Raw genomic sequence first — 23,990 nt, forward strand, 5'->3', positions numbered from 1 at the left:
TAGTTCAATGGCTTCAAATAATATGTTTGTGAATAGATTATAAATAATTTAGAAATAATAAAAAAATATATATTATATTATTATAAATTTGCATTGTAATCTCTTTTTTGCAATTTTATTTTCCATTAGAATTATAATACGGATATAGTTTTGAAAATATTTTGAAAAATGGTAATTTGATTTTCCTATAAATATATTATAATTATTGTACCGTAGTGTATTTTTTGAATGACGCCATAGATTTAAAATCCTATTAAATTATTTTTAACGAATCTGTGGCATTGTTTTTTTATCTGTGCGTGGGATAAAGACGAAGTTTTTAAATAGACTTCTAATATCGTTATGACTTCAAACTTCATAATTCTGATGACTGATTAATCGAAAATTATAAAATTTACTTTTTAGCCTTAAACTTCCTTTTCTTTAAATAATCGTTTAATAAAAAGTGTGAACCTAAATGTGTGCCTGTTTTATTACTAACTTGTAATAAAATAGGCAATTTTATACAAAATTTATTTCATATAAAAGTGGCAAGCAAAAAGAATTTGACAATATCGTCAATTCTGTTGACAACGCCATCTATCGAACATTTTCTGTAAGACAATGCCGGTAAAATTTTAAGTAATCATAATACAAAGTTTCAATATCTTCCGTTTAATATTTAGATTTGAATTCTTTTTTTTCTAAATAAATAATTCTAATTACGCTACTATTTATAAAATAAAAATATGAAATTTGTACTATTATAATTAAATTTATTTTATTTTCGATCACATCATTATTTTTATATTCATTGAATTGGGAGCCTATTTGGAACTTCGTATGGTGAATAATAAAAAAGTAGGCTCACATGTCCTATTTATGAATAATTATGTTTTTTTTTCCACTTACCTAAATATAATTTTGTACACGAATTGTAACTGAAAATAAACTGTCAAAAAATCGCTAATGTTGCAATAATAATATAATTTACACGAGACCAATAAATGTTTATATAGGATTAGTTGTAAAGTTAATTTTTTGATAGTTCATTTTTAGACTCCGATAAAATTGATGGTAAGGTCTCTATAGTCTGATTCAAAATTAGGTGACCAAAATGTAAACAAAGAAATGTCACTGTAAAAATTAACAAGAAACAAAAACTGTAACAAACTCAACAAAAAACGAAAATTAAACAAATATACACAATTTAACAAACGCGTTATGTAAACGAGAAAACATCGAGTTCGATCACGATCACGAAAATGAATAATATCAGTTTCAAAACTTAAATGACAGCACAAGAAATGTGTTGGATTCCGATTGTGTGACCATTATCATAATTTAATTTTTTCTCATAAATCTTGTTTTTTATTATTATTACTGTATGAAATGAAATTATTATAAATATTGGAAAATGTGAATTGATTTTAATTTATTCAGATTATTATTTTATTATCGATGTCTTAATTTAATATTGTCAAAAAAAAACAAACTGCTATTTGACACATATTTTCTTGATAGGTCAACACCTTTGTTTACATTTTGGACACCTAATTATGAATCAGACTATAGTTCAAGTGAAATAATATATTATGAAATATTTAATATGTAAAAATATAAAAAATATATTTAAGTATTTTTTAGTAGTAATAAATTGCACATATGGAGCGAGTTTCATGTACGACTTATTACCAATTGGTATTGAGTTGTGAAATATATGTCAAAAGTGAATAAATCCGAGATAGTGTTAGTGTTATTAATAATCAATCTATCCACTGTTTTGCCACAAGATCGGTACTTGACAATCTCTTCACACTATACATTGACAAATTTCGATCTCTGGTTGGTGGAAAAGGATAGATCAGTTTTTAATAACGGGCAATAGAAATATGAATATCTTTCTTTGGGAGACTAATTATGATGTTATGTGACAAAATTATTATATTTTATTTTTTCGTTATGATAACATTTATATTAATTTATTTTTTACATTATAGAGACCTTACCACAGATATACAATTATTTTGAACTATGATTATTTAATATTTGTATATAGATTCATATATTACGTCACGTGATTAGGGGAGGAAGGGGTTAAGCTTTGTGACGTCACAATGTTATAATAATATTGAATCTTACAAGTAAATTATTCAATTAGTATGATATATAAGTAAATCTGTATGTATGTCTGTAACTAAGTAAATAAATAATTGGGAAATGCTTCAATCATAATTATTGAAGGATTTTCTCGGCAGGTTTAATTTAATTAATATATTTATTGTATGTTTGGCTGTATGAAAATTGACTTCATTTAAATTATTTGACACTTTAAAAATGAGTTTGAAATGTGACGTCACAGAGAGGAGGATAGAGGGTAATAGGGGATGGGAAGTGACGTAATCTATGAGTAACCCTCAAATGTTTTAATTTCTTTGTCGATTATGAAAATTAATAAAGCATTTAGATAAATCATTAGATTGTTGGTATTTTTGTTGTTATTTTCCAGTGAATATATATTTTTTTCCAATTCATTTCTTGTTTTATTCTTGACTTCTTTTCTTATAGAATAATATGTATGTCTAGCTGTTGGTAAGGTCACTGCCGTATGGATATCTGTAATCAATCCCAGATAGCATTGGGGCCCTGTCGTCAGCTACATCGTTATCCCTGAGGAAAGTTAGAATGGCTAGAATAAAGGAGCATCTCCCTTAAAACACCCGTCAGTCATACTATAATACTTATATTTTTTAAATATTTTATATATCGATACCTTAATTCTCAAAATGTTTTTTTTTTTATTTATTTTGATAATAAATGGCGTTGAACGAATTCAAAATAAATAAAAAAAAAACATTTTTGACAAAAAGTGGAGTTGGCTGTTTTGCGAATTAGGGTATCCATATGTATTGTATGTTATAAGACATTACAGGAATGAAATTACAGACTTTATTTCCACATTATTAATAATGAAATCCAATGTTTTACTTACCAAAGATTTAAAAACTTGCCAACTATACTATCAAATTTTAATATTTAGCAAGCAAAAAGAGATTGAATAATAGATCTCAACTTTTTTCATAATAAACTTTAGTTTTTTTAAACAATAATTTTATTATTATTAATAACAGCGTTATTATTAAAAATGTAATAAAAATAAAACAACAGAATATAGTCATAGAATATATTTTAAAACACGAACTTAATATACCTTAATTATTAAAGGCTTAATATAACTTAAACTAGTCTTCTCCGGCGAAAAGTCAATATCCAAAAAATTTTGGAATTCATATTCAACTAGAAACTAAAAATCTTTTATTGAGATACCTCCATCTGTTGCGATGCATCTGAAATAAAAAATTAAAAGGTTTTGAAAAATATTTTTGATGTAATTGAATGAGTCCAACTAATGGTAAGTGGTTACTGCCGCCCATGGACATATATAATCAATCCCAAATAGGAGTAGATTCCTACTGGAGGTCGGCCACAGGTGCGCCGCTACCCCTGAGGACAAAGCTGGAACGCCTCGGAAAATTATATCTCCCTTACCACACTTGCTACACAAAGCAGAACACAGCAGCTAAGCGCTGCTTTTTTTGAAAATGATTTTGATATAATTGAGGGAGTAAACATGCAGTCCACCTGATGGTAAGTTACTGTCGTATGGACATCTGTACAACTCCATATAGAGCAGGTTCTACCTGAAGCCGGTCACATGTCACCACGTGCGCACTAAACCGCTCCTCATATGTAAGTTAGTACCTCCCCAGTGATATTATACTGGCTCTACTATTTTTCTTAGTGGGTTATTGGAGTAAAAACAATATAAATAATTTAATAGTTGTAAGGTGGTAGAACTCAGTGGTTCGACTCCGGCGGCAACACCGCCACACCTATTTCTGTTATAACAGCAGTTTGTTCCCGTTTGAAAGGTGTGGTTAGACATACTTATCCGAGGCAATCCAGCTTAGTTCTCAATAGCAATGCTGTGCTTGATCTCAGATAGGAGAAATCATCATGAGAATCAGGAGATCAGGAGATCAGGAGAATCATCTTATCTTTGAGTAAATACAGATGGCCACTGGTGGCAGTAGCTACTTAGGTAGTACAGGGTACATCCAAGGTAGGAATTTAATGTTGTCCAGGTTAGTAACAGATGTCCATACGACAGTGACTTACCATCAGGTGGACTGCATGCTCGTCTGCTACTCCTATATTATAAAAAGACTAGTGTTTGCACCCACCTCCTCCCGCTCCATCATCAAACATGAACTCATTCTGGTACTCCTTCAGGAACTGTTCCGAGCGGTGCTCATCCAGAAATAGGGAGTACACCTTCTTCACATCCTCCATGCTAACCTAGAAACATTATATTTTAATATTAGTTCATAAAACTAGTGATAAGTATAAAAAAAATTGTGAAAATAGATTTGCATATTATCGAAAATGCCTAAAACGGGAAACAACAATCATTATTAATATTCAATCTACCGAAGATTGAAGTCTGACAATATCTCGTAATCAATCAATAATCAATCTGTCCATCTTTTACCTACAAAATATAGATTAATTATTGATTACGGGCGTAAGTGACATTTTATATAAACGGCCTAAACCCCTCTAGCAAGTGACATTTAATTTCTAATAGGCACGTAACTTTGAAAAATAAAATTCAAATTATTTTTCAAAGTTTGGGATATCAACTTTAAACCCCTCGAATGATGAACCAAGTGTCTAACCACTAGACTATCACTGCTCGAATATTGTACTAAATTATCTATTATATACTTATATTATTCTAGCGCTTATATCTAGTACTAGCTGACCCGGCAAACTTTGTACCGCCTCAAAATCTATTTATCAAATATATTTCATATAAAATATAGCCTATGTTACTCGTGGATAATGTAGCTTTCGAATGGTGAAAGAATTTTTAAAATCGTTCCAGTAGTTTTTGAGCCTATTCATTACAATCAAACAAACAAAGTTTTCCTCTTTATAATATTATGTAGTATAGATTACTGTGGCAACGTCCCGCTACTCGTCAAGAGATGGCGCCACACGTTTCTGAATCACGCTATCGAAGTTTTCTCAACATGTTGCATGTATACGCGCTGGGAACTGAGACTGTCGGAGCAAAGCCGCTGTCCGGACATCATCACCTACCGCACAGGGAGATCTCCCATTGCCAAATTACCTCAGTGGCCTTCCTCCGCTTGGCGACGAGTGAAGCGGTGGTGATCAGCTGTATGGCGTACCGGAGCGACGTCTCGGTGGCCACCCTCGTCAGCACTGTCAGCGCGTCTGCCGACATCTGACAGTCCTCCTCCTCGCACCTGAAAAAATATTACTACCATTAATATATGCACAGATATAGCGGTGGTGCCTCTGAAGTCGAACGACCAAAAAGTTCTATTATCTTAAAATCTGAATATATTTTGTGAAAATGTATATTACGAAAACGTAAGTGATACAAGGCAAAAAAAATAAAAAAATGATTATTACAAAATTATATGACACGACACGACGCGTCATGCGACTTGTCGTATAGTTTCATATTTTATCTAAAAAATAAAATGGCCAAACTTGCAAATATTTATTAGCCAACTTTATGAAATCGAATTTAGATGTCGGTTGTAGTAATAATAAAATTAGAATATAAATAAAACACTAGCACTGAAAATACCCTACGTCACTCCCAAAATTTAGAGGAATCCAACGACACCTCATATGTTAAACCAAGCCGTTTGTGCTGCAGCGTGACAAAGAATGAGACACACATACATACATACATACATACGCTCAAACCCCTCACCCTCATTACCCTCTGCAGTATGATAAAAATTAACTCTCGTCATTTTTCCCAAATCCTATTATAAACTGAAATATTACATTGCCATCCTATATATGCACAGGGGCGATCGTATAGCATAAGATTTTTAGGCAAATTTTGTAATGTTAGACCGCTTTTTTCTAAGTTTCAGCTTTAGCATTTATTGTAAAGTCCGGAATAGCCCGTACCTTCGCCCCACGACCAAAAAAAAATTGACCAAATGCGAGTCGACGGTTGGAGAAGCCTGTATATTGCATGCAAAATTCCGAATATCGGAAAATGGAAAATTTAAGTTACAAGATTTGACCTCAACATATGAACATACGATACAAAGAAAGTAACAAAACAAGTAAAATATTTATAGTTCAAAAACTAAAAACCACGCTGAAATCGCACAAGGAAAATCGTTAATCCTGATTCCTGACGATCCTAATGCAGAAAATGTGAAAAAAACTATTAAAATAATGTATTGTCATCGGTTCTTGATAATAGTTCAAAATTTAAAATCAATCGGACCGTTCAAAGTGGGTAAATATCGAGTTCAAAGATTCCGTTACATACATACAGGTCAAGCTAATAAAAGCGTGGTAAAACGAAATTATTCATTTATTCGTCAATCCAACAGCGTTACACTTATCGATGATAGAAAAATACTAAACTGTTGCTTATAATTATAATAAGAGCAAAATGGATTACACTAAATAATAACTATGAGAGATTAAAATAACAAGTAGATACAATAAACAATTAAGAAGTTAATTGTGTTGTGATCGACTTAATTAGTATGTGTCATGTGCATGTGAGTGTATGTGTGTTTGTTTGTGTGTGTGTGTGTGTGTGTATGTGTGTGTGTGTGTGTGTGTGTGTGTATATATAACCACAAAGTTACCTAACCTAATAGCTACATACCTGATAGCCAATATATCCCTCAGCTCCCTCGGCTCGTAGGGTGTCGTGGGCACTATGATGGCCCTGTCTAGCAGATCCAGAGGCATCCCGTGCGGAGAGCGGTGCGACGTTCCTCGTATACGAGTGATCCCCCTGTTAGTCGCCATCATAACCACGGGCGCTGTGTCCGCTTCTAGCGCACGGTTCAGGAACGAGAAGCATTCTATGTCTAGCATGTGTGCCTGAAAATAGAAGGATATTAATATGAGAAACATTGATAGCCTAGTGGTTAAGGAACACGGCCTCTCGATCGAGGGGTCCGAGGTTCAAATCCCAGGCACGCACCTCTGATTTTCAAATTTATGTGCGTATTAGAAATTGATTATCACTTGCTTAAACGGTGAAGGAAAACATCGTGAGGAAAGCTGCATACCTGAGAGATTTATAATAAAAAAAAAATCTTAAAGGTATGTGAAGTCTACCAATACGCACTTGTCCAGCGCGGTGGACAATGGCCTGATCCTTCTCATTCTGAGAGGAGACCCGTGCCCAGTAGTGGGACAATAATGGGTTGATGATGAATATGAGAAACATATTCGAAGATGTGGGAACCCTCTGTGGTTCGTCCGGCGGCACAACCGCCACACCTATTTCTGTTATAACAGCAGTGTAGCGCTGCTGTGTTCCGGTTTCAAGTGTGGTAAGAGACATACTATAATATAGGAGTAACAGACGAGCATGTAGTCGACCTGATGGTAAGCTACTGCCGTACGGACATCTGTAATCAACTCCAGATAGGATTAGATATTCCCACTTGAGGTGAGTCACAGATGCACCGCTACCCCTGAGGACTGAGCTGGAACGCCTCGGAAAAGTATATCTCTTTTACCACACTTCAAATCAGAACACAGCAGCGTACATTGCTGTTATAACAGAAATAGGTGAGGCGGTGGTGCCGCCGGAGTCGAACCACAGAGGGTTCTACCTTTAAAACTTAGGACACTGGGAGATCTCCCGTTACGGAACATTCAAATTTAATGATGATTTAATGATTAATTTAATGATCAAATTTAAATAAATAAATAAACTATAAAAATAAATAATTTTTAATAAATAAATAAATTTTAATAAATAAATCAATAACTAACCTCGTCTATGAACAGCACACCGGGTATCATCTCAGCTTTCCCCTCCTCCCTCCACTCCGCCACTTTGCTGTTGATCTGCTCTCGTATCTCGGATTTTATTTCACCTGTGTCACCTGAGAATAAAATAAATGAAGTCAGTGTTTCTCAAAGTGCGTTTAACGTCCCCTTAGGCGATGGATCCCAAGAAATAATTGTCTAACAGTTTAGTTCCGAATGGAATGCTTGGGTTTTTGACCGAGACACTTGATGCATTACCGCCGAAACGGCCGTCATTCCGAGAGGAATGCCTAACGTCCCGATAAGAACGTATAGAGTCCGGACCGGAATGTTTAATGTTCCGAGTGGAAAACTTTGTGATCCAACCGAAATGCCTGAGGTGTGAAACGGAATGCTTAGCGTCCCGAACAGAACGCCTAGAGTCCGGACCGGAATGTCTATAGTCCCGACCGAAATGCCTGACGTCCCAACCGGAACGCTTCGTGTTTCAACCGGAACGACGAGCGCTCCGACCGGAACGCCTAGTGTCCCAACCGGAGTGCCTAGTGTTCCGGCCGGAATGCATGACGTTCCGAGCGAAACGCTTCGTGTTCTAGCCAGAACGCCAGACGTCTCAGCTGCAATACCTAACGTTCTAAGTAGAATTCTTAGTCATCCGACCGGAATGCTTTACGTTCCATCCAGGCGGCCTAGAGTTTGGACCGGAATGTCTAGCGTCGCATGCCTGTCGTTTTTGCTGGAATGCCTGATGTTCAGACCGGAACGCCTTACGTCCCAAAAGGAATGCCTAACGTCCCGACTGGAACGCCCAACTTACCAGAGAAAAGCGCGAGGAAGCCGTGGGTCCGCGAGTTAATGACGTCAACCTCGTGCAACGTCACAGTATGGACCACTTCTTTGCGCTTCTGCAGCTCGCCTTCAGGACACTGTACGAAGCGGGCCTGCTGACCTGTACACATAATCAAATCAAATTCAAATCAATTTTTGATGTGAAACATCTATAGCCGCACGTAAAACCGATTTCTGGCGTGGCGACGCATGCAGTGGCGACGCCACGCTATACGATGGTATATATATGCAGTCTATATACAGTAGTGTGCACGGTGTGGCGACGCGTCGCCATGCGCAAAAAACGAATTAAGTAGTAACGATTTGAAATAAATTCGTAAATTTTTGTAATTAATGAAAATAAATGTTTTTCAATAAATAGTCATCGTTATCTGGAAAAAATCGTAATATTTTATTTTATCATTATGACATATTTAGTTCCTATCACAACATGTTCTTTTCTGCATATTACTTTTACAAAATAATGTCGATGTTTCACATTTGCCAGGCGTCCCGTGACGGCTCACATTTTTTTTTAATTCAAAATAGGTTCTTTACAGAGCACTTTTTTAATATATGACCAGAGCACTTTTTGAACATAGGAAATATACATCGATATAATATAATAATTTCGTATACAATATAGTTTTAAAATACTGTTATATATTACTAGCTGACCCGGCAAACGTTGTGTTGCCATATAAATAAAAAAATGTTAATAGTGAACAACCTTTATCACTTAGGGGTATGAAAAATAGATAGTAGCCGATTCTCAGACCTACTGAATATGCATATAAAATTTGGTGAAAATCGGTAAAGCGATTTCGTAGGAGTACGGTAACTAACATTGTGACACGAGAATTTTATATATAAGATTTAAACTAAATCTTTACAGGATGATTTTTCTAATGGCCCTTCAGGGCCAAATCCGAAACTATAAGCATTAGCGATAAATGCTGAAAGGAGTTACGAGGCAAATTTTGATAAAAACTTATACTGCATAGGAGTAAGATTTTTAACCGACTTCAAAAAGGAGGTGGTTATCAATTCGGCCGGTATCTTTTTTTTTTGTATGTACACGAATTACTTCGCCGTTAGTTAACCGATTTAAATAATTCTTTTTTTATTGTGTAGAGACGAGCTGGAAGTTGGTCCCATTTAAATATGGTTAGGATCCATCGATGGGTTCTGGAGAAAATGAGGGGAACTCCTCCACCCGTGTAAATATAACAGCCATAACTTCGCCGTTTATGAACCTATTTTAATGCCTTTAATTTCGTGTGTGGACAATTGCTACAAGTTGGTCCCATTTAAATATGATGAGGATCAGAGTGGGTTCTGGAGACAAAATATCTAACTCCTCAACCGATGGGTTTAATTGAGTTTTGTTTGAAGATATTTGGTGTAAATAATAATTCAAATAAATGTTGGTTTAGTACATATTTCTGAAGTCGGCGCTCATATTAGACACGCTGTTTTCATCGTTGTCCAACTAAATATATTGAGCGCCGACTTCAGAAATATGTACTAAACCAACATTTATTTGAATTATTTTTTACTTTGTAGTGACATAGAAGTCGGTTGTTTGTTGTTTGTTAAAAATTTTATATAAAAACGAATTAATAAATGTATATTGTATATATTGGATGACTTATTAAAAATCTATTTCATTTTGTAAATAAATAATTATAGTTTAAAAACTAAAATCGTTATCCTGATTCCTGACGATCCTGATGAGGAGAATGGGAAAAATTATTTAAATCGTGTATTGTCATCGGTTATTGATGAGTGGCCAAAATTTTAAAGTGGGTAAAAATCGCGTTCAAAGATTCCGTTACATACAAACATACATACATACATACAAACAAGTCAAGCTAAAAGCGTAGTAAATCAAAGTATCGTAGTTTAATTTATTAAACACGAGCTTTTGTAATATTATTAAATAAGAATATTTATACAAACTTTCATCACCTATTTTATCGCATATAGAATTGATCAAAATCCTTTCTTAGCGGATGCCTACGTCATAACATCTACCCGCACTATCACTATGTCAGTCAGTCACCTTTGAGTTATACAGGGTGAATTTTTCAAACGGGCCTTCAGGCCCAAATCCGAAACTATAAGGATTAGATTTTTCGCTAATCCTTATAGTTTCGGATTTGGCCCTGAAGGCTCGTTTTAAAAATTCACCCTGTATATATTTAGATAAATAATGAATTATTTTTTTTATAAAAGTGGGCCAACATCCCAACAGTGGGCACACCCCACTCACCCGTAGCATCGTAGTCCCTGGCGCGCGCGAAGCTCCGCCCCAATTTGTTAATCTTGCCTGTCGCCTTGTCTATGGTGATGACGTCACCGGCTTGCACCTGTCGACAAAGGTATTGATTACATTTTGTTTCTATACACACACACACTTACACAAACATGAATACAAATAAAAAAAACTGCACTAGCTTACTTAAAAACACTATTATGAAACCCTCTCACTCATACACCCTCTCTCTATCTCTTATAATCGCCCCATATCTCTCACACTCACGGGCACTCAAAGCACAATTCCCTCCCTAGCTCCCTACCTACCTCTCCCCATCAACTTATCTCCCTCCTCCTTCCCTCTCTGTACCACACACATACACTCGAAACAGTCGCTCCTTCCCTTTCTCACACATCCCCCCTCTCTTACACTCGCCCCATCTCTCTCTCACACCCAAACCACAGTCGCCTCACTCTCTCTACCTACCTATCCTCTCCCTCTCCCCCCCTGCCCCCACCACCCACCTTCTCCTTGACGAGGCTGTCGATCATCTTGCCGCCCATGTCGTAGTTGGTCTCCATGTCGGTGGTCTTCAGCGTGAGGCGGCCGGTCCGCGCCCCGCCGCCGCCCACCGCCCTCTCCACCACCAGCTCCACCACCTCGCCCTCTATGATCTCAGATTCCTCCCTGAAAACAAGCCAGAGTTCCTCAAATATGATGGTAAGACCCCCTTGGGGAGTCAAGAGGCGTATGGGCAAAGTTTGGACGTGGTAGACCTCATTGGGGATTCATTGCTTATGTGAGAAGTTTTTAGCGATTTTCCGAAGATGAAATATCGTGAGATTTGGCTCAACTTACTCCCCCATCCCCTAATTTGTCTAGGGTAAATGCGTTGGATTAATTTAAAAAAGAAAAAAAATAAGTTGCTTAATTTTTTTATTTATTAATTGTAAAGGCTAGATTAGGTCACATTTTAATGAAGACACATGCTTTATATAATTTATTACTATTTTACTTTGTTTCTCGTAGTTAAAAAGAATTACGTGATATTTGCCGAGACCCCTCTCTCCCCAAAGTAAGATTAAATGAGATTTGGCTCGACACCTTCCTCCTAAAGGCCTTACTTAACTAATGGACAAAGAAGGCCTTCGTGGTTCAACTCCGGAGACACCATCACTACACCTTTTTCAACCTGATAACAGCAGTGTTAAGCACTGCTGTGTGAACTTTAAGGGAAGTGGTAAGAGAGACATAGTTATTAAAAAACGTTAATCTATAATATAGGAGTAGCAGACGAGCATGCAGTCCACATGAAAGTCGCTACTGTCGCCCATGGACATCTGTAATCAACCCCAGATTAGATATCCCTACCTGAGGTAGATCTCAGATGCGCCGCTACCCCTGAGGACTAACCCGCAACGCCTTACAAAAATATGTCTCCCTTACCACACCCTTCAAAATTCACACAGCAGCGCGTAACACTGCTGTTATAACAGAAACAGGTGTGGCGGTGGTGCCGCCGGAGTCGAACCACAAAGGTTCTACCACCTTTACATTACCCTCTGCATTCAAGTACTAATTAATCATACTTACTTTATTCTTATACCGATAGACTTCCTAATAGCTTGTGTTAAGGCCTCAGTTTTGCTCATCTCCAAAGAGTATATTTCTGACCCTGAAAAGTATAAAACGGTTAGGTTAGATTTTTCAAAAATTTCAATTCTTTTGCAAAAAAGCAGCTCGTTACCCAAAATACTTTGAAGGACGGTAGGACCAATATGGTTCGATTGGGGAGCTTGTAACACCTTCTTTTTACAATATAATCTTCGTTTTATAATGTGTTAGACGAGCATGCAGTTCACCTGTTGGTAAGGCTACATGGCCCATGGAGATCTGTAATCAACCCCAGATAAGGATTAACTATTCATACCTGAGGTCGGCCACAGATGCGCCGTTAGCCCTGAGGACTAAGCTGGAACGCCTCTGTAAACTATGTCTCCCTTACCACACCCTTCAAACCAGAACACAGCAGCGCTTAACACTGCTGTTATAACAGAAATAGGTGTGGCGGTGGTGCCTTCAGCATCATACCACAAAGGGTTCGACCACCTTCATATTATTTATTACTAGCTGACCCGGTTGTAGCACCTGAGAATCTATTTATAAAATATATTTTATATTTACTCCACTTTAAACCTTTCCTGGACTTCCACAAATAATTTAAAACCAAAACTGGCCAAATCGGTCAAGCGATACTAAAGTTTTAGCGAGACTAATGAACAGGAATTGATTCTTATATATATAGATTATGGATATTTCTCATACAATTTTTATTAAGTCTCACAAAATTTACTCTCTTACCTGCCATGCTTGTGAAGGGTGTATCCGGCCCTAAAGCCTGAGCGAGGCCCATAGCGATAGCGGTCTTACCGGTGCCTGGCTGACCGGCTAACAAAACAGCCCTACCGGCTATTTTACCTAGAAAGAAAATATATTTTTTATAATATAGGAATATTAGATGAGCATGCAGTCCACCTGATGGTAAGTAGCTACTGCCGTATGCCGTATCTGTAATAAACCCCAGATAAGATTACATTCCTAGCTGAGGTAGGTCACAGATAGGTCAATAGAATATAATAGAAGCGAAAAATGTTGGAAAATAGCTGTTTCTTGTATAGGGACCCCCATTTATTTTGAACTCTTTTTATTTTTAGTATTTGTTGTTACACCGGCCATTCTTATATACACTCTGTAAAAATTGTGGCTGTGACAAACAGCCAGACAGCGAGACTTAGTAATAGGCTTCTGTTATGTACCGTTCAAATCAAAACATTTTTTTTTTATTCAAAATAGATTCTTTACAGAACTCTCTTATATCTACCTCCATTTCGCAGTCTTTCATTATGGAGAAGCAGCAAATGAAACTCTGTAACATACATCTTTTAAAAATCCTAAGACCCTAAAAATGAATACAAACACACCCATCATCCATTTTAGAATCTAAATCTAATCTAGTAATAATAATTCTAAAAAAACATTTATTTTAACGTCTAGCTGAGACTCAAACCCGAGACCCAATGCTTGTCCGGTATGATAGCTGCTCCAACACATAGCTGATTAAATAGATTGACAATAACAATTTCAACTTACCCTCTCTGATCATTTGTAGGATGATACCAGCGGCCTTTCTCGCCATCTTCTGCCCCACCATCCCCTGGGACACGGCTCTGGGTTCCAGCGAGTCATCGAGGCCCAGGCCGCGTATGTGTGAGTGAGCTCCAATACGCTCTATGCGCGTTATCGAGCGGACCTCTTGCACTTGGGCTGCTGCTAGGGACTGGAAGAGATTTTATATTAATACTAGCTGACCCGGTAAATGTTGTGTTGCCGTATAAATAATAAAAATGTTAAGGGTGAACAACCTTTATCACTTAGGGGTATGAAAAATAGTAGCCGATTCTCAGACCTACTGAATATGCATATAAGGTTTGATGAAAATCGGTAAAGCCATTTCGGAGGAGTATGGTAACTAACATTGTGACACGCCAATTTTATTTATAAGAGATTAAATAATCTAAATATATATAACTCAAAGGTGACTGACTGACATAGTGATCTATCAACGCACAGCCCAAACCACTGGACGGATCGGGCTGAAATTTGGCATTCAGTAGATGTTACGATGTAGGCATCCGCTAAGAAAGGACTTTGATCAACTCTACCCCCAAGGGAATAAAATAGGGGATGAAAATATTACTTCGTAACGCGAGCGAAGCCGCGGGCAAAAGCTTGTTTAAATATATTTCTAACAATATGAAGTGGTAAGCCTCAGGACTGGCGACACATGTGATCGGCTTCAGGTAGAAACTATTCTACATGAAGTTGGTTACAGATGTCCATGGGTGGCAGTAGCCACCTATTGTCTTCGCCAAACTGCTAGTCCGCTCTGAAGTTGTTGCGAGCAGGTGTAGTCATACAATTTGCTATGGTGACGCGGTTCATTACTATATTCAGAGCGGCATACTATATCATGCAGTGATAGCCTAGTGGTTAAGAAACGCGGCCTTTCAATAGAGGGGTCCAATCCGAGGCACGCACCTCTGATTTTTCAAAGTTATGTGCGTATTAGAAATTAATTATCACTTGCTTAAACGGTGAAGGAAAACATCGTGAAAAACCTGCATTTTCAGGAGATTTTATAAAAAATAAATAATCTCAAAGGTACGTGAAGTCTACCAATACGCACTTGTCCAGCGCGGTGGACTATGACCTAATTCTTCTCATTCTTAGAGACCCGTGCCTAGTAGTGGGACGATAATGGGTTGATTGATGATGATGATTCAGAGCGGACTAGCAGTCTTACGCGGACTATTATCATCATCACTTCAGCCTTTATCGTTCCACTGCTGGACGTAGGCCTCCCCTAGGGTGCATACCATCACATACATCATATACATTGCAAAAAAGAAACTGGTTGTTACAATATTTATTTGTTTCCATGGCACCCAATAAATGTGGGATAATTAGTATATCAAAATTAGCTGTAACTCTTTTTATGTCCCACTGCTGGGCATGAAACTATAAATTATCTCTCGTAACAAATAAATAAAAGACATTAAAAAACATATTTCACACTTTGAGGTTAGTATCACGAAATTTTACGCGCTAACAATTAGTTCGATATTTATTCAACTATTCGTATCTAAATTAATCAATTTGAAGTACTTACAGTCATTTTGGATGTTGGTTTCGAAGATTATTGCGAATAAACACTGAAAACTCCTATAATTTTAAGTAGAAAAGTTCATGAATTGCCGCAAAATTACTAAATTACTTGGTTGATTTGACAGACAAGAAACGAAGAGGGAATTGTTTGTAGTAGATTAAAAATATCGAACAAATGACGGTCACTGTACCGCCTAGAAACCGTTGCTTGGAAACGAAAGATTTATTTAGAAATAGTCACAGCAAATAAATTACTCAAAATAATTGTGTTTTTTATTTTAAATGTGTTTTACTTTTTATATAAGAGTTTTATTCTATGCATATTTTTTTTAAATTTTATATTGTAGCCTCTGAGATTCTAGCAAATACGAACCTATGATTCTAGCAGTTACTATACTCTTTGATTCTAGCTCCATAAAGTGGCTATAGGGAATAGATGGCGATCTGAGATCGATTAATCGAAGAAGTTATCATTTGAGCCAAAACAAACAATAGGGAATATGCACATTTTTATTTTATTATTTTAAACCACTTATCACATCGTTTTAACATAGTAAAAAATATAAACAATTTTATTAGTGGTTGAAATATTTTTTTAAAAATTATTTAAAGTATCAATAAAATTTGACACATTTGAACGCCGCCATTTTACGCGCTCTTTGAATGACGTCACGTAGCGTGATTTGTATTAATATTGATGATAATTGTATGCACATAAAGGTATTATTAAACGTTTTCAGGTTTCATCGCTATTTACATCATGGGAAAAGGCTAAATAACCACTTTTTAAATATTTCCAAGAGTTATTGTGCAAAACCACTACTATAAATACATTATATAGTGTTTTTTCTTTTGCAAAAGATGCGAAAATACGAAAAATGTGGTGCAAGATTATAGGAAACAGATATAGTATCTCCAAAATCGCATTTACATTTGTATTTACTGTAACAAACAATAATTTTAGGTAAATGATTTTAAAATATTGCATTGATCATCTACTTCGTTAGGTACTTATCGACTTCTGCAACAAATACTATCATTTGAAACACACAAAATGCATTATAATCTATTATAATATTATAAAGATAGGTGAAGATAGGTGATTGGTTGAATGTGGTAGAACCCTTTGTGGTTCGACTCCGGAGGCACTACCGCCACACCTATTTCTACCTAATAACAGCAGTGTTAGGTGATGCTGTGATCCGGTTTGAAGGGTGTGGTAGGAGACAGACTTTTCCGAGGCGTTCCAGCTTAGTTCTCAGGGGTAGCGGCGCATCTGTGGCCGACCTTAGGTGGGAATATCTAATCCTATCTGGGGTTGATTACATATGTCCATGGGCGGACTGTATGCTCGTCTGCTACTCCTATATTATAAAAAGAATATTAACATAATAAGTTATGATCAGTTAAATATTTCCGAATTGACCTATGCATAAAAACCAGTTTATTCATTTTGCATATTTAAGGTAAATAGTCCGATTGTGCTTTGACAAAACTACTTTCAATCATTGTTCTTGATTATTCCTAATAATACTATGTAGAAAAATCGCACTAGGTAATAAATAACACTGTAGGAATATAGACAAAAACAATTTTTCTCTCAAACAGTTTGAATATCGACGCCGATAAACATCGTAACACGCTATGTGACGTCATTTTTCGATTCGACCAATGGGAATGCGTTTTGCAAATTTGAATTTCGCGCGCATAATTTACGATTTTTGATTAAAGTTTTAAACAATTTAACACGAAATAAAGAAAAAATAATGGTTTAGATGTAATTTCAGGACCGTAATGTACCGAGGAAAAAAATAACAAGCAAATCTAAATCACATGCATATTCCCTATTAGCTTCATCGATCTCTCATCCTAGAAAATCGAAAGTCGATCTTTTCTAAGTTAGTGGAATGTGTACCTAATAGACATTTTTTTGCTGATGAATACGCATTTTTAGTATTTTTTCATCCTGATGACCTTTTTTATCTCGCTATCTTCGCCCTTTTATAGCTGAAAAGATCGAAAATCGATTTTTGGAGAATCGATTCTCTGGGCCTCGATTTTTTTGTGAATCGTCATGGCTATGAAATAGATCCTTAAAATTATAATTATTTATCTCAATGTTGCTGGACATAGGCAAATTTCTGAAATGTTCTTTTTTGTGTAGCTTAAAATATTGTGATATTTGCTCTCGACAACAGATGGCGCCACATGATTCTGAATCACGCTGTCGAAGTTTTCCCAACAATTAGTAATTTTTTATACAGGCTTCAAACTGAGACTAAAACAAGGACTACGCATTTCTGTACCTATTCAATGTATCCTTAACATATTTTTAATTTTATACGGTTTAACAGAAATTTCTATTACGAATAAAATGTGGAAAAAAAATAATAATTTTATAGAAGTAGGTAAATAGTATTGGAAATAAATTTAAAAATAACACAAATTTATACTTTCATGTGAAATATTACACATATTATTGACTCAAATAACCCTAAATTAATGTGAACATAATATAATTCACAAATAAACTTAATATAACAATTTAAAACGGAAAATGTATCTATGTAAGAGTCATCCGCGGAAGCCCTTATAAAATAAAGGCGTAGGTTTTTAGGTTAGCACGCTCTGGCTCTAGTCTAGATCCTGTATTGCTCTAGTTAACCAGTCTGCGAACTGGACTGTGACAACACTTGACAGCGTTACTATGGAAACTGGAGGAAGGTTCTGGAAATTTCTGGACGTTTCTCGATTCTACTTTTAGATGGACTTGAGTAACTTTCTTTGAGAATGCAATTCTAACGATGTTTTTAGGTTAATTAAACTTCTGTTATAGGTCGCGCCAAACTGCTAGTCCGCTCTGAAGTTGTTGCGAGCTGGTGTAGTCATACAATGTGCTACAAGGGAGGGTAATTTTATACGTTATTATTATTAAATACGAATACTCTTTTAGAATTGTTAATATTAGAATCATATTTAGAATAAGAAATATTTAATTTATTTGATTAGAGTCGCCTCTATCTACTCTACCCATCAATTTTCCCATTATCATTAAAATAATTCATTACAAGATATTTACAAAATTCGTCAAGAGTTTGACTTTAATTAACTCTGTTATTGCACAGAAAGAGAGTCGTGCTCAACAGCGGATCGTAAAAATAGACTTTAATTTATGATTTTTGTAAACACATTTTACCTTGAGCGAATATTGAAAATAGGAAATTTCCCAGACCGATAGTACCGCTTTTCAGTCCTATTTTGAGGGTTCAACACACCCACAACAAAATAAAACCCTCCGCGCACCCGACGCAACCCTCCTTTTCACACACATATGTTTACGCATCTATCTCTCTCTGACGCGTAGTAGGCAGTCTCTTTCGCGCGCAAAATCGATTTTCCCCCACATTCTATTCCTATCGTGCAGTCGTGAGGCGATATTGCGCGTCGGTTATCGTTTTCGAATAAGGAATACTTAATGCGAATTACGAAAAATAAATAAAAATAAACAGTAAATTTGACTTTATCGTGTGGTTTCTGAACGCAATTGTGTAAGTGTCGAATTTGAAATTGGAACACGGGTCCTGGTACGTGTTTTTTTTATTATTTTGGTTGCCATCTTTTGTTTTAATTGTAGCCAGTTTGTGCGGAAATAAATTATATTAATTTAAGTTACACTTAAATACCTAAAGATAATAATTAAAAAAATAATGCACGAGATAATTCAAGTATTTTTTTAATTTTCTTTTATTTATTGAAATATTCTTACACATTTTATTTTTAGTTATGTCTGTACGAAATTGTAAAAGGAAATATAAGGCGTTTGTTTTTTTTTTATTATACAGAAGATGTAAAACAATAGAGTCTTACTTTCTTTTTTATATAGATTTATAAATAGCAAACGAAGATGTAGTCTACAGCCTCGTAAGAACTCCATTTATACCATCTCAGTCCTCTGGAGTGGCAAGTCATCAGGTGGAACCTGCTCTATATGGAGTTAGTTACAGATGTCCATACGACAGTGACTTACCATCATTTTGAAGGTGGTAGAACCCTTTGTGGTTCGACTCCGGCGGCACCACCGCCACACCTATTTCTACCTAATAACAGCAGTGTTAGGCGCTGCTGTGTTCTATTTTGAAGGGTGTGGTAAGGGAGACAGACTTTTCCGAGGCGTTCCAGCTTAGTCCGCAGGGGTAGCGGCGCATCTGTGGCTGACCTCAGGTAGGAATATCTAATCCTACCTGGGGTTGATTACAGATGTCCATGGGTGGCAGTAGCCACTTACCATCAGGTGGACTGCATGCTCGTCTGCTACTCTTATATTATAAAAAAAACCATCAGGTGGACTGCATGCTTATTTGCTACTCTGAGAGGAATCATGCCTAGCAGTGGGACAGAAAAGATGATGTTGTAATTAAGAAATTTATATTAAGTGCTTTCAACACATAGAGCATGCTAATATACTCCATTTCTAATATCAACCTATTACTGTCCCACTGCTGGGCATGGGTCTCTTGGGTGGTTTAGGCCATAGTCCACAACAGCTTTTTTGACTATTGACGAGGGGGAAACCTTTAAAGGTACCCGGTGCCGTGGGAGCGACACAGAGTTATGTGGGATTCTTACCGCACTAAAACCCCCCGGTGGTCGTTCTCGGCGCTGGGTAGAGGACTCCGGGATCGTCAAAGAAACACAACCGGAGTTCTCTAACTGGTTACCCCCTCGAGCTCTTTGGTGAGAATAAAGCTCGCCACATCATCTGGTGTGCACGACGGTATGCGACCACACACATCGCCGTCCTTCCCGGGTTGCTGGCTGGGCGGTTCGAGCTCCCACTCTTGCCACCCGCAACCCAACCCCGGAAGCCCCCTTTTAGTCGCCTCTTACGACAGTCAGGGGATACCGTAGCCCTATTCTGGTCCCGGAACTACATGGACAAGCAGTGAAAGCCTAGTGGTTAAGAAACTGGGCCTCTTGATCGAGGGGTTCGAGGTTCAAAACCCAGGCACGCACCTCTGATTTTTCAAAGTTATGTGCGTATTAGAAATTAATTATCACTTAATAATTTCTTATCACTTATCGCTTAAACGGCGAAGGTAAACATCGTGAAACCTGCATAGCTGAGAAATCTTAAAAAAAAGAAAAGTTGTCAAAGGTATGTGAAGTCTACCAATACGCACTTGTCCAGCGCGGTGGACTATGACCTAATCCTTCTCATTCTGAGAGGAGACCTGTGCCCAGCAGTGGGACAGTAGTGGGTTAATGAGTGGCTAAAAATGTGGCTGTATTTTTGTTCATTTTTGTAGCGATTGGACAACCAGTACTTTTGTACTACGGGTGATTGAAGAGCTATTTCAGTATGTAGCTACATATTCATAAATGTAGCTACTAGCTACATACGTACATATGTAGCTTCACACAAACGCCACATGCTTTTCGAAATGAAAACAGGGCATCTTTGAGAGTAATATCTGTCTCTCAGATGAACTTTTGAAACAAAAAATGAAAGACAACGCCTCACGAAACACTTTAATGAAGCACACATCTTTTTATGGTTCTGTAGCCAAAGTGTAAAAACGGAATCCTATCATAGTCCGTGCCAAACTGCTAGTCCGCTCTGAAGTTGCGAGCAGGTTTAGTCATACAATTTGCTATGCCGACGCGATTCATTTCTATATTCAGAGCGGACTAGCAGTTTTACGCGGACTATACAAAGCCTCCGCTGTCTGTCTGTCTGTCACAGGGCTCTGTTTAAACCGTAATAGATAGACACTTGATTTTTTTACAGGGGATGCATAACGGTGGCCGCTATAACAACAAATACTAAAAATAAAAAAGCTTAACAATAAATAGGTCGCTATACAAGAAACCGACTATTTTTCGACGTTTTCCGCTTTATTTATTGAACCGTAATAGATAGACAGTTAAAATTTTCACAGTGCATTCGCTTCTATGGCTGATATGATATCAAATACTAAAAAATAAATAAATAAAAATTTGGTAGTACGGAACCTTCCGTGTGCAAGTTTGACTCGCACTTGGCTTTATTTAAAATCTGGATCCCGGTTTCTGCAAGTCAGGGGAATAGTATGCATCATTGATGTACTACTAATAAAGACGGTATGCATCAATAGTTTCTTCAAAGGGCTTTGTCTGACATTTTTTGGTCTAAGACACATATCTTTTGTATCTTTAACCACAAACAGTGTATATATAGCAAGATAGATAGCTAAAATATAGCTATGTAATATAGGAAGGTAGCTTGCTTATGTTGATCATCATTTGATTTCTGAGGAGTCAATGGCGTCATCGTCACGTCATTCTTTTATAACAGCAGTGTTAAGCTGTGTTCTGGTTTGAAGTCTGGTAAAAGTCTGCGCTCAATGTATTTCGTTGGATAATTACGTAAATAGCGTATCCAATATGAGCGCAGACTTCAGAACTATGTACTAAACCTGCGTTTCCCAACCTGTGATCCGCAAACCCCTGGGGGTCCGTGAGTATATGTATTGGGTTCACGGTGTCATATCTGGACCATAAATAAATCGTTCATTAAATGCAAAACGCCCGCTGTACTGCTTTTTTCAACCTCATACCTAAGTGAAAAGGCATTCTCTACTCTTGTTTATACAAAACAAATACAGAAACAGATAACATGTAGAATCTGATTTGATATTACAGCTTAGTAGCAACATCAACCCGAATATCTCTGATTTAGTTGCAAAAAAGCAACACCAATCTTCACATTATTTTTTTAAATATTTTTCATAATAAACATTTAGGTGTTTATTTTATCAAGGGGGTCTGTGAAAACTGTGCTTGATTTCCTCAGGGTCCGTGGACTGAAAAAGGCTGGGAGACGCTGTACTAAACCAACATTTATTTCAATTATGTTTACTTTGTAGTGACGTAGAAGTCGGTTGTATTTTTCGTTAATTTTTTTCTCCCTTTTTAGTGATGACATACTAACGTTTATATTAATCTAAATATATATAACTCAAAGGTGACTGACTGACATAGTGATCTATCGACGCACAGCCCAACCACTGGACGGATCGGGCTGCAATTTGGCATGCAGGTAGATTTTATGACGTAGGCATCCGCTAAGAAAGGATTTTGATCAATTCTACCCCCAAGGGGATGAAAATAATACTTCGTAATGCGAGCGAAGCCGTGGGCAAAAGCTCGTTTAATATACAAATAATAAAAATAGTTAATTAAAAACTTACAAACGATTAATCGCCCCTACAAATTTGAAAGTTCCCTTTGATTTCTCTAGTTTGCCATCATCAGACCCTGATTTCCTTATAATGGGACCACCTTGGATATATCTTCTTTCCAACAAAAAAAATATCATCAAAATCGGTTCATAAACGTTGAAGTTATCCCCGAACAAATATAAAAAAACATATATAATATGGTTGAATTGAAAAACCTCCTCTTTGAAGTCGGTTAGAAAGTCTAGTTTGAAGCAATTTTGAAATGACGATCTTTGGTATTGGATAGATTGATTATCTATACTAATATTCAGTCCAGAATCCTTAAAGTCAATATTCCACCGCATAATAGTGGTTTTTTCCAGTATTCCTTCACAGTACAGGCGATACTACTTTGGAACGCCCTGCCCGAAAACATTAGGAAAGCCACTTGTAGGAACACCTTCAAGAGATTGGTTCGGGAGCATTACTTACGCATGTCCTCCAATACTTGAGTCTTTCAACTTTCCTTAATTCACTGTGTTGTATATATTTATTTGTATATATTATATTTTTATTATATATTTATATATTATTTATATTTATTTATAATTATTATATGTAGATATTGTATTTTTTTTTTCCCATAGTTACAACTTTCTTGATATTTTATCATTACTGCTTATGTTTATGCCTACCACATGCTATCGCCATCACCCAGGGTCGACTGGCAGAGAATGCCATTAGGCATTAAGTTTACCCTTTGTAACCCTTAGTTTAACGTGTACAAAAATAAATAAATAAAAAATAAATAATATTATAAAGAGGAAAACTTTGTTTGTTTGTTTGATTGTAATGAATAGGCTCAAAAACTACTGGACCGATTTTAAAAATTCTTTCACCATTCGAAAGCTACATTATCCACGAGTAACATAGGCTATATTTTATATGAAATATATTTGATAAATAGATTTTGAGGCGGTATAGGTCAAGCTACAGGTCAAGCTAACTCCGCTACTCTAAAAAGTGTTTGTGAAGTAAGAGTAGAGTACCTATATTAAGGTGATTACGCACCCTCCACATACCGTAGGGACGCCCTTTGAAGTATAATGACGTAGGGGAATGCTCAAACGAAC

General features: G+C 36.5%; 2 protein-coding genes across 2 annotated transcripts in view; one reads left to right on the forward strand and one right to left on the reverse strand.

Annotated features, from left to right (window-relative positions):
* Nucleotides 1-3,205: 3,205 nt before the first annotated feature.
* On the reverse strand, nt 3,206-15,796 carry rept (RuvB-like helicase 2 rept). The gene is made up of 12 exons (XM_073090604.1): nt 15,663-15,796; nt 14,084-14,270; nt 13,295-13,411; nt 12,527-12,608; nt 11,458-11,620; nt 10,949-11,045; nt 8,663-8,794; nt 7,849-7,961; nt 6,722-6,942; nt 5,177-5,315; nt 4,224-4,338; nt 3,206-3,326 (listed from the first exon to the last, which is right to left on the reverse strand). Exons 1-12 carry the CDS (start codon nt 15,666-15,668, stop codon nt 3,295-3,297), a joined length of 1,404 nt encoding a protein of 467 aa, XP_072946705.1. The 5' UTR covers nt 15,669-15,796; the 3' UTR covers nt 3,206-3,294.
* A 3,304-nt stretch (nt 15,797-19,100) lies between these two features.
* Nucleotides 19,101-23,990, forward strand: part of LOC140755404 (leucyl-cystinyl aminopeptidase) — a 38,438-nt gene continuing 33,548 nt past the window's right edge. The window contains exon 1 of the mRNA XM_073090609.1: nt 19,101-19,242. The gene's annotated coding sequence lies outside the window, so the exon portion shown is untranslated. The remainder of the gene's footprint in view (nt 19,243-23,990) is intronic.

This window comes from Epargyreus clarus, unplaced genomic scaffold (assembly GCF_041222505.1).
Source record: "Epargyreus clarus isolate Ecla_fem2 unplaced genomic scaffold, WU_Ecla_fem_2.2 ptg000033l, whole genome shotgun sequence".
NCBI lineage: Eukaryota > Metazoa > Arthropoda > Insecta > Lepidoptera > Hesperiidae > Epargyreus > Epargyreus clarus.

Bases quoted from the DNA above. Each gene is read 5' to 3' on its own strand.
- rept (XM_073090604.1), bottom strand. The intron at 12,609-13,294 runs GTAAGAGAGTAA...TATACTTTTCAG, and splicing joins ACCCTTCACAAGCATGGCAG to GGTCAGAAATATACTCTTTG. The intron at 7,962-8,662 runs GTAAGTTGGGCG...TTTTATTCTCAG, and splicing joins CTTCCTCGCGCTTTTCTCTG to GTGACACAGGTGAAATAAAA.